This window comes from Hydra vulgaris, chromosome 08 (genome assembly GCF_038396675.1).
Source record: "Hydra vulgaris chromosome 08, alternate assembly HydraT2T_AEP".
In the NCBI taxonomy this organism is placed as follows: domain Eukaryota; kingdom Metazoa; phylum Cnidaria; class Hydrozoa; order Anthoathecata; family Hydridae; genus Hydra; species Hydra vulgaris.
In genome coordinates this window covers 46,062,887-46,075,000 of record NC_088927.1, presented here as the reverse complement: position 1 = coordinate 46,075,000, position 12,114 = coordinate 46,062,887, and the positions used below count along the sequence as shown (strand labels likewise).

The 12,114-nt window shown below is 26.2% G+C and overlaps 1 protein-coding gene across 1 annotated transcript in view; it reads left to right on the top strand.

Moving 5' to 3' along the window:
• The window catches only part of LOC136083896 (TNF receptor-associated factor 5-like), a 110,718-nt gene that overhangs the window by 12,881 nt on the left and 85,723 nt on the right, over positions 1-12,114 (top strand). Inside the window, exon 4 of the mRNA XM_065803814.1 lies at positions 5,622-5,786. Within this exon, the coding sequence (XP_065659886.1) occupies positions 5,622-5,786 (165 nt within the window). The remainder of the gene's footprint in view (positions 1-5,621; positions 5,787-12,114) is intronic.

Genomic DNA, 12,114 nt, shown 5'->3' with positions numbered 1-12,114 from the left:
TGAGGAGCAAACCCAAAAACTTTCCAAACATGTAATGTTGAAGAATGAAAATTGAGCAAAGCGTGAAAAAGACCGCAAACTTATAGATAAAAATGAAGATGTTGTATGCATTGATCTTGAAAATGTAATAAGTTTACCAAAATCAAACATAGGAGCATTTTTTTACAAACTTAAACTCTCAGCTTATAATTTAACTGGGCATTGCTCCCTAAATAAAAAAGGTTATTGTATGCTTTGGCATGAAGGTATTTCAGGTCGTGCAGGAAATGACCTTGCAAGTAGTGTAACATGCTTGCTAGAGAAGATAATTGCTGACCACCCAGATGTTAATAAACTCATTCTATGGTTTGATTCCTACGTGCCTCAAAATAGAAAAAATCACATGTCCATTGCCTTACGTGAGTTTTTAATACGTTACCCAAAAATCAGGGTAATAGAGCAAAATTTCTGTAAATCAGGGCATTCTAGTATACAAGAGGTTGACAATATACGTAGTCAAATTGATAGAGCACTAGCTCCTCTTGAAATATTTAGTCAAATTGGTTTAATCAGAGCAATTGCTAATATTCAAAAGAGAAATCCTTTTTCTGTCTACCAAATGAAAAGACTGAAATTTAGGCATTTTTTAGCTATTGCAGGCTATTTTATTTATAGCCTTGTTCCCTATACTCAAATAAAGCATCTGGTTTACAGGGCAGAGTTTTCAGATCATATATACTACAGAAAGTCATTTACTGATGTTTGTTCAGAAGTACGAATTAAGCGTCTTCCTAACAATCCACGATCTTCATTAGCTGTGGCAAGACCTCTTGCAGTTGTACCAACGGCTTCTGTCTTAAACCAGTGTGCTCAAATTTCTAATGACAAAGCTAAGGACCTTCAAAGTATGTTCAAGTATATGCCTGCTGTAGACATAACATTTTATAATAGTATTTTAAAATAATTTATTTTAATGTCAAAATATTTATGTTTTATGTTTATGTTACGGTGTTAAATGGTGTTAATTCATACATTTTATTAAGATTTAAAAAAGCTCTTTATTGAAGTTGTTGTTTTTAATGAATTAACCAGATGTGCTTACCTTGCTGAATTTAATTTTTGAAATTCATTTCACTGTGAAATGTATTTTGGATAATGTGTTCTTGGAGGTTATTTCAACCGAGGTTTTATTTTTTTGTAAAAATTTTGGTACATACTTTAGATAATTAAACTTTATAAATATTGCATTTATAAAGTTTTTTTACTAGTTAAAGTAAGATTTTATTCCAATAAAACAGAGATATGCCAAACAGTTCTTTACCTTGCTACAATTTATACAATATATATATACAAAATACTTATTTGTATTATATTTTTATATAAAAAATGGAGATAGAACAAAATTATATTGTATTTTATAAAATAAGTGTGTATTATATTGTTCTATCTCCAAAACAGGGTGTGATAATTCAGATACCTGCACTTTATATCTTTTAAAGTATTTGCTTTTAAACTGTGGTAGCAAGTATGGGAAATTAATATGAATCTAATTTGTTTACGTCTTTTATGTTTAAGTGGTCTACAGGTCCTTTTAAAACTTTGAATTTGATTTTCTCAGTTCGGAAAAACATGGAGTTAGAACAAAATAATTCTAACCTCGCGAAATAGACGTTCAGGACTGCCTGGAAACATCAAAAAGTTGAAGTTTGGCACAACTGTCTATCTCCAACAGGTTGGATATTTGCTTCCCTGTTGACTGTACGTGATCATCCGTTACATGGAAGGTGTCTTACTGTGCCATGTTGTAAAAGATTTGTAACCTGGTTTTTTGTTGGTGGTATATTAAAAGTACGTATATTAAAAAAAAGGCGATAATCACAATATACTATAGTCTAAACAATTAACCGCTTATTTTCAAAATAAAGTTCATATATTTTAAATGTTTTCATTAACTTATTTGGTAAAGAAAACTAATATTCTTTTTTTTTCCAGATGCCAATTTGTTACTAAGCCAGAAAATGTAAAGACTATACAAATAATGACCTATCCAAATGTCTTGAAGTAGTAAAATATAAAAAACTTACACAAAAACAATCTGCTGCTAAATATTGCAATAATTGATGAATGATTTGTTACAAATTGAAAAGAAAACACAACTTAAAACCTGGTAAACCATACTTTTTAATTGATGAATGATTTGTTACAAATTGAAAAGAAAACACAACTTAAAACCTGGTAAACCATACTTTTTCTAAAATTCAAGGGGACTGTTTTTGTGAAGTAAACTATTCAATTGAGTGACTTTGGATGTCTAATCGGTAAAGATGATTTACGTCATATTATGAATAATCCTCTAATTTGTTCAGGAAAAAAGTAAAAAAATCTAAGGCTTTTCATGGGCCTAATCAAGTTGATTCATTTTTACAAAAACAGGGAGGTAATAAATTCCCTGAAAAAATCAGATTTTTATTAGTGTGATATTTATCCAGTAAATGTCAATGAATTACTCACACATTTTAAATAAAGAGAATTGTCAATAAAAGGTTCACACAATTGAAAGAGTGAGAGTTTTCAATCAAATACTAACAAAATTTAAAGAGAGAGATTTGTCAATCAAATACTCACACAATTTAGGTTGAGAGACAATTGTCGATCAAATACTCACCCAATTTTTTTGCAGTCTGCAGAAATTAAAAAACGAAAAAAAAAATTTATGTTCCTGCAGGAAAAAGTGTTGCCACAGAAAATTTAGAAAAATTTGATGAGAGTTTTGATATTGGCTCAAAGAAAAAAAAAACAGAACAGAAACATGGAGAGCATAAAGTCAAAAGTTCAATCGGAAGAAAATACGAAAGTGTGCCATAATCACAGTTCTTGCTCAAAATCATTGAGAAGCATAGAAAACAAACTTATCAACAAAAAGAATAAAAATAAGAAATCAAGCTCAAAAAATTTGAGACGTGAACTTTTTCCTAGCCAAATTACAAATGTCAAGATAAGCAGTGCTTATGTGATGCCAATGGTTAAAATATGCTTGTCTCAGACACAAGATGATTTTTGAATGGAACAATATTTGTTTTACATCAAGAAGCCTCAAGAATTATCCTAAACTAAAGAACTTTACAAAGTAACTCTATTAGACTTTTATTCTTGAAGTTTTTAGAGTTGAAGTTTAAGAACATGAAAAAATATATAATTTGTTTATATAATTATGTATATATTTATTTATATAATTGCCTACATTAAATAAAATTAGTGTTTTAAATACAGCAGTGTTTCTTTGATCATGTTAAATTTTTTATAAACCATAATAATAGTAAATCTGAATTTATTTTTATTTATCTTGTAAGAATTTAAATAGCAAAATTCATATAAACGGTTTTTTTCAAACTTTATTAGGCTGTGCAAAGTTAGCCAAAAGCCCGGTAAACTTAGGACATAATTAAGACACCAATGAAAAATACTTCTTAAATGGATAAAAAAAAAAGTTCTAATAATAAAATTTTTTAGTAAGACTAGAGAAAAATTTTGGCATTTTTTATAAATATTGGGTTAAAGTTTTAAAGTAAGTTCTAAGAAACACAGAGCAAAAAATTTCAAATTTTTGTGCAAAGTTACCCAAAGTTAAAGTATGGCTTGTGTTTAAGTTTGCTCTTTGCATAAGCTTAAGTTTAATTTCATATTTTAAGTAAGACTTTAAATATTGTAGTTCGTTTCTTGCATTCCTCCTTAGAAATCTGGATATATTTTAAAGAAATTTATCTTGTGTTACGCATTTATCACGGCTAAAATCAGATTTTATTAAGCTTTTAAAGGAGTTTTTTTCCAAATATTTACAGAGCAATTTCTCCGAGATATTTTTTAAGTGATATAAAAAATAATTTCTAAATATATTTGGAAGAAAACGCTTTTAAAAAAGTAGCACTAGCCAAAAGTAAGCAGCAATAAAAAAAAGCTTTAACAGTTAATGTTATTCTAATATGTGGTGTTCCTTTAACAGTTAACGTTATTCTAATATGTGGTGTTCCACAAGGTTCTATTCTCGGACCACTACTATTTTTAATCTATGTAATCGACTTAAACAATGCTTTCAAATTGAAAAATATAATGTTCGCTGATGATACTAACCTTTTCTTATCCCATACTGATGTTTATGAACTTTTTTTAACTACAAACAAAGAACTCATTCTCATTTTTAATTGGTTCAAAGCTAATAAATTAACTTTAAATATTAACAAAACAAAATGGATTATCTTTCACTCCTGCGCAAAAAAACGTTTTTTACCAAGTAATATGCCTCAAATTAATATTGATGAAACGATAATAAAAAGAGATACCATTATAAAATTCTTAGAAGTTTATCTTGATGAGAATATTACTTGGAGAAAACATATTGATCAAATAAGCACAAAAATTTCTAAAAACATTGGCATTTTATACAAAGCCCGAAACTATCTAAACAAGAAAAACCTAACCCAACTCTATTAATCATTTATACACAATTATATAAATTATGCAATCATCACCTGGGGAAGTACGGATTAAAGTAAATTACAACATCTTTATCGCCGTCAGAAACTTGCAATCCGCGTAGTTAATTATGCGGATCGCTTTTCACATTCAAAATATTTTTTTGATTATATGAAGCTTTTAGATGTTTATAAACTGAACGTATTTAATGTCTTATGTTTTACTTTTATATAGAAAAACGACTTATCTTTATTTGTTTTTAACGACCCTTTTTTTTTTAAACCAATAAATAAATACACATTAAGAAATTTTAGTTTTTTAAGTGAACCTTTTCGTAGAACTAAGTTCAATCAATTTTGTATTTCACATCGTGCACCTCATCTTTGGAATAAAATAGTATTACCAAACTTTGATCCTTCTACTACTCTTCCTGTTTTTAAAATTCAGTTAAAAAAATTAATTCTCTCTATGGACAACATTCTAAAATTCTACTAAAAATAAATGTAAAATGTATTTGTTAAATCATCAGCTTATTATATATTAAAATGTGTTGTATCTTTGCAAAATGTAAATACGTTAAATCTTATATGTATATATATATATATTTATATATATATATATATATATATATATACATATATATATGTGAGTGTATATATATATATATATATATATATATATATACATATATATATATATATACATATATATATATATATATATATATATATATATATATATATATATATATGTATATATATATTTTACATATATATATATATATATATATTTTACATATATATATATATATATATATATATATATATATATATATATATATATATATATATATATATATATATATATATATATATATATATATATATGTGTGTATGTGAATGTGTGTATATATATATGTATATATTTTATTTTATATATATACGTTATAAATATTACTTTTTAAGGTTCCGATGATAATCTTTTGGAAACCTAGCTTTATATTGTTAGTACGCTGAATTGTATTATTTGCGTAATTGTATTACGACTTATGTTTATGTATTACGGCTTATGAATTATGTAATACGACTAATATTGTAAACTTAAATAATAATAATAATTAAAAAAATAAAAAAAATTCTTGAAAATATTTTAAATATACTTTTCTGTTTAAGAACCATTTAACCTCTTGTGAATATCGCGAGGTAAAATGCCTCAATGAACAATGTTCTGCTACACTTTTGCGTAAAGAACTAAGTGACCACATGGAAAAGCATTGCATTTATCGTTTGGTTTCCTGTCAATATTGCAAACAAGAGATTATTTTTTGTGACAATCAAGTAAAACCATTCGTTGTTTTATTTATTTTTTGTTTTGTATTTAGCTTTTTTTTTTTTTAAGCAGAGTTATCTTTACTTATTTATATTAAACAAGCGGGTAGAGACGAATCTTTGACATCTATACCAAGTCTTATGGATATCACAAGTTCGTAGGACGCCCTTAAGGCGTCCTGCGAACGTTCTGAGTCAGGTAGGAAAAAATTGTTGTGTTTGTGATAACAATATTATAAAATTTTTCTATAAATTCAATAAGATAGGGTCATTTTTTTTGTTAACATCTTTTAACATCGAAGACGTAAATATAATTCTTTCTTAATTACTTTTTATTAAAAAAAAAAAATTAAGATAGAATGATATTTACGTCTGTTGAAACTCACTATTCACTTTACCTGAATGAAGAAAAAAAATCCCTTAATGATAATCGTTTTTACATCACCATAAAGATTTAACAATAATACTATGTAGATTAAATGGATGCTAGCAGAAACTTGTCGCTATGTTAATCTTAAAGCTCTTATCAATATATCACATGCCATTTTTGAGTTACATCTAAAGTATACATTTCTGGTTTTGATAAATGTCGGCTCAAAAGAATTTAAAGATTATCCAACTTCAAAAATAAGGCTTTAAAAATAATTTATTTTGTTAACTTCTATTTGAATCCAAATCAACTTAACTTTCTAAATATGGCAATAATTGATGAATGATTTGTTACAAATTGTAAGGAAAACACAACTTAAAAACCTGGTAAACCATACTTTTTCTAAGATGATTGTAGTTGTTACCCCCTCCAGTAAACGCCAAGAGGATTGTAAATTTTACAATATCACGACTTAAAAACTCCAAAATGCAAAACCCATAAAACTATAACAAAATGCGAGTTCTATTTATAAACTACTATCAGAAAGCAACTCGTAAAACGGGTTATGGTTGGTCAGTTACATATTTAATTTAAAGAGGCTGTTTTCAACAATTTAATCAGCCTATTAAAAACACGTCTTCATTTTGAAAAAATTAAAGCACATGTAAAATAAAGAAAATTGTCTTAAAAACTTTAGTTTAATTTAAAAAACATCATATTAGATTTAAAATAATTTAAGTAAAAAGCAAAATAACAAATGCTTCAAGGAGCTAAACTATAAACATTGAAGATAAAAAATCAAATTGAGATATAAGTAAATTACATTTATATAGTTAAATATAATGTCTTGGGTTATAGTAAAATTTTAAAGCAGTGAGTTTAATAAATTAAACTACCAATGAATTATTTTTAGCAATAGAATGTAGCATTATTGTATTATGATAATTAGGTAACGAGTCAATTTAACCATATTTAACTTTAATTGGTAAAAACAAAAAAATTTAATTAAAAAAGACCAAAATAAATCAAATATACAACATAATATATTATTGAAAATAATTACAAATTAAAAAAAAAAAAAATTAAAAAAAAAAAAAAAATAAATCACCGAAGAAAAAGCCGCAACAAAAAATTTATAAATATCTTCACTGATGAAAGACATTTACAACCTTTTGGTTGCCGTTTTTTCTTAGGTGTCTTCCTACACCCCGTTATAGATAAGCCCTTCATTTGAAAGAGAGCTCATCCATAACGCCATTACTTCAACACTTATTTAAGGACCTCTCAAAACGAGGCCCTAGTTGTTGTAAGCGATTATTTCTGTACTGCTCAAATGTTAACGAATCTAAAATCACAAAAGCTCTCAAATGTTAACGACTCTAAAATTATAAATAGAAGGGCATAATAAAAATTATAATTATTTACAATTTTATTTAAACAAAACATAACGCATAATCTCACCATTTTCACAGGATGAAGAGGATGCTAAAAGTGTTAAAAAAAAAAATGAGAGTAAGTTTAAGAGTGTTAAACATGTAAAAAACTTTATTTTAATAAAAGATAGCATTTTCAAAGTTTCCTTCTAAAGCTCTAAGACATCGTACTCAAAATGATGGCAAAATTACAAAACGCCATGATCAAACATTATGATCATTTCCAAGATTGTTTACATGTTCGTGTAAGGCATCATACTGCTTGCTTTTCAGATTGTTTAGGTTATTTCTGATGAAAGCAAGACGCTGGCCTTCAATTTAAACATACGCATTAACAGCATATTGCTAAAACAGATTTTTGCTATAAAAGAGTAAAGAAAAAAATTGTTTTACTGAAAGTTATAACTGTAATACTAAGATAATGTAACATGATTTCTAACCAATCTAGCCCGTTCAGGGTTGTGAACCAATTGATTATGCTAACCAGCATCACTCCTTGGAATAAATAAAGGATAATCTTAAAATCTAAATAGGCAGAAGCAGTTAGAGCAGCATCTTCACCAACAAGTACACCTGCAACTTCATAATGTGAAGGGAGATTATAGCGGCGTCTATCTTGCTCTTCAAGTAAAGGTATTTTTACCACTGACACTGAGCGACCTTCTATTGCTGCTTGATGATTCTCTCCATCTTCCACATCAGCCAAGTTCTCTTCACCAATAATAGTTTGCAATCGAAACATTAAATCATTTATGCAAAGAGCATTACCACGTTGTTGCATTTTAAAATTTACGGCTGCAAGTGGATCATAGATGTACAGTTGACAATGTTGGCGAAACATCTTGATTTGAAATGATTCATGGGTTGAGCTACATTACCTTTAAATGAAGCAAAAGTGAGACAGGCTTTTTAAATTCTAATATATTTAAAAAAAAACAGATTGGCATTTCTATCTGCATAGTTTCCTTCAAATAATATTTGTAAACCTTGTGGAAATGGCAAAGGTTGCGAAAAAACTACCTTACCATTATAGCAATGTTATATAAAAAATATTAAAATGTGTTTTATAATGAAATTTCTTTGAACCACAATACTGATAAATATAATTCATTGCTCCTAAATGACTATAATCCGGAATAGTATTACTATTTGCTATACAATACATTCTTTCGTATCTAGCAGCATTTATAGCATTTTGTTCATTATTAATTTCATCTCGCCTTAGCCTCTCTTATATTTCTGCGACAATTATTTTCAATTTGGCTAACCAAACTCTCCTCATTTGGGTTAAAATTATTTGCTGCTTGCCGAGGAGCTATTCTATCATTTTGTTGATTATTAATTTCATTTCCACTAACCCTATCTCCTTCAGTTCTGCAACGATTATTTTAACCTTAATTTTTCTAAATTCTCAAAATTAATTTTAATTTATTTTAACCAAGGTCTCCTTGTTTGGTTAATTTGTTTGCTGCATACTGAGCAGCTTTTTTAGCATTTTGTCGATTATTAATTTCAACTCGCCTTAGCCTATCTTTTTCATTTCTGCGACGAGTAACTTGCCGATTAAGATTTCCATTTTCTAAACTAACATCTGCCTTAAGCCTAACATCATCTATTTAAACTTCACTTTTACTTGAGAGTAGTAACATAAACTCTTAAACGAATCAAGGAAATTGTCATCTTTCTTTTATATATATTTTTTCTACTCTAAATAGCACACACAAATAATTTTTATATATAATAAACTGTCATATAAACTAAATTATACAAAAATCTTATGACTTTAAAAAAATATATGTATCTGCTAGGAGATGTTTGAAAAAAACTAACTTGGCAAATAATAATAAAAATAATTATTAAAAACCTGCAATTCTAATAAAAAACATACTGCTAACATAAAAAAAAAAAAAAAAATAAAACGTTGTAAGCCCTATTTTGCAAACTTTAGTATTATTTCTTTAAAAAAATTGTTAGTTAACGTTTTAAAAAAATTCACAACACTTCACAATATTTTCTTCTTCCATTCCACATAAATACCATTGATAAATCTAAAATAAAAAATGTAACGAATAAGAAAATAAATAAAAAAAAATAAAGTCAATGTACCTTATAGAAAAAAGCTGCGGGGATTTATCAGAGTAGTAGCTGTTTAATATTATTCTTTTATGTTAGCTTTTAGAAAATAGTTTATGCTGGTACATCAAGATTCCCAAATATTTATAGGAAAAACATGTGATAAACAGCGGTAAAGACAAAAAATCAAATTGAGACAAAACAAATTGTATATATGGTAAAATAAATTGTCTTGGGTTTTATTGAATGAATAAAAGCAGTGATTTTTAATAATAAAACTATTGGTTTATCACTTTCAAAAAAGGACACCAACGTAAAGGTAAACCAATTATCTATTGACTCGAAAGATAACAAGAAAACAACATCACAGCAACAACACCCAACAATAACACACACCATAAGTAGACATAATATGCATATAGTATAACTTAAGTAACATAACATTCATATATAACAGAACATAAGTAACAACATTACGCAAAATGTTTTTAAAATACAATATCTATTTTCAGAATAATTAATATTAAAGGCTTGAAAACACCCAGACTAAAAAGCAGTAACAATTTGACGCTAAACACTGTTGTGTAACCCTCTGTTATAGATACATCATCAGACTGACAAGGTTCACAAATCTTGCTCTACACGTTTACCAGGTCACAGCACTTTAAAAACATGGAAATATCATAATATTAACATATGTACCAATTATAACCACAATATATATTTAACCTCATATAAACATATTTGAACACATTTAAAAAACAATCATATAACACATATTAACACAAGCACAAACAATAAAAAAACACTTTATATTATTATTATAAACTCATTGATAAAACAACTATAAAACACGTATTAGCACATAAACATACTTATCAAAAAAGCATATATGCAAACAATAAACATGTACAAACCAAAATTTTAAAAATGACTCAAGAAAATTTAAAAATATTCAATGTAAACAAAATATATCTATATACTGACAATACTCTTAACTTCCGTTTTTTAATAAGAACTGTAGTCCTCATAACAAAATTTATCTTTTACATGCAATAACATGTGACATGTCATGTCAGTGTTGGCACAAAGTTTTATTTTATTATTTCTAAATTTTCTCAAAAATATTAAAAATATTTAATAGTATTACAAAAATTTCAAACAAGTAATTACCATTGTTATGGAAATAGCATTAGTATAACTTTTTTGTTGCATAAAAATAGTTAGAACTCATGCGTACCCATATTTTCCTTTTAAAAAATAAAATATAAGCTCAATAAAAACAAAACTGTAAAAAAAAGAAAATAAAGCTAAAAGAATAACTAAAACAAACAAAATGGAAACGAATTAAAAATTTAAAAGGAGTGATCCTCTTTATATTATATCAAATAAAAACGTTATATATAACTATTTTCTATACTTACTTTAATATAATATGATCTTAACGATGATTGTTTATCTTAATATGAATCTTTATGTAATATTTCTGATCTAATAAATACTATTTAAATTCCGAAAAAAAAAGTTTTAACTCGCTTAAGAGATCTTTCTCCAACAACTGCGTGTATTTTTAGAACGCGCTCTTTTAAAACCTTGTAACTAATGAAACGACCTTAAACTTTAAACGCCTACGTAGCAATCGTATTATAGATGATTAAAGTTACGATTATTTAAAAAAATTTTATAGTATTTTTAGTAACCATCAGCTGTTGGTTATTGTATTAAAAAATAATTTTTTATTTTTGTGTTTCTATATTAAATGCAAAAATAAAGTTGTTTAATTAACAAAAATGCACGAATAAGCATAAGTATTATAGACCTTGTTTCGAAGCCTGACACGGTTTTAATTTTACGTACGTATTCAAGATTTCACGTGCGCGTTTCGCAATTAATGTTATGCTAAAACTTTTTTCAATTAGATTTTTTTTTTTAATTTAACAGTCATGGTTGTAAATAATTGTTGTAAAAAACATTTGCGGAAATTTTTTTTAACAGATAAAAAAAAAATAATAAATAAATAACTATTACTTTTTCTTATTTCCCGTTTTTTTAAAAAAAATATATTTTTATTTGTTTTATTAAATTTAATTAAATTTATTATTAAATATAAATTTATATTATTAAATTTATTATTAAATATAAATTTATTTTTAAAAATAAATTTATTTTATTAAATTTATTATTTAATATAAATTTATTTTATTAAATTTATTATTAAGTAAAAACTTATTTTATTAAATTTATTATTAAGTAAAAACTTATTTTATTAAATTTATTCTTAAATATAAATTTATTTTATTAAATTTATATTTTCGCTAAATATACTTTTGCTTAATTTACTTTAAACAAAATTTGTCAAATTGAACAGATGTTACGACTGTCCCAGCAAATACAATCAACGTTAAAACAACGTTGGAAAACCGTTGCCATTTATAGTTGAAAAATGGTAGATTTTTAGTAA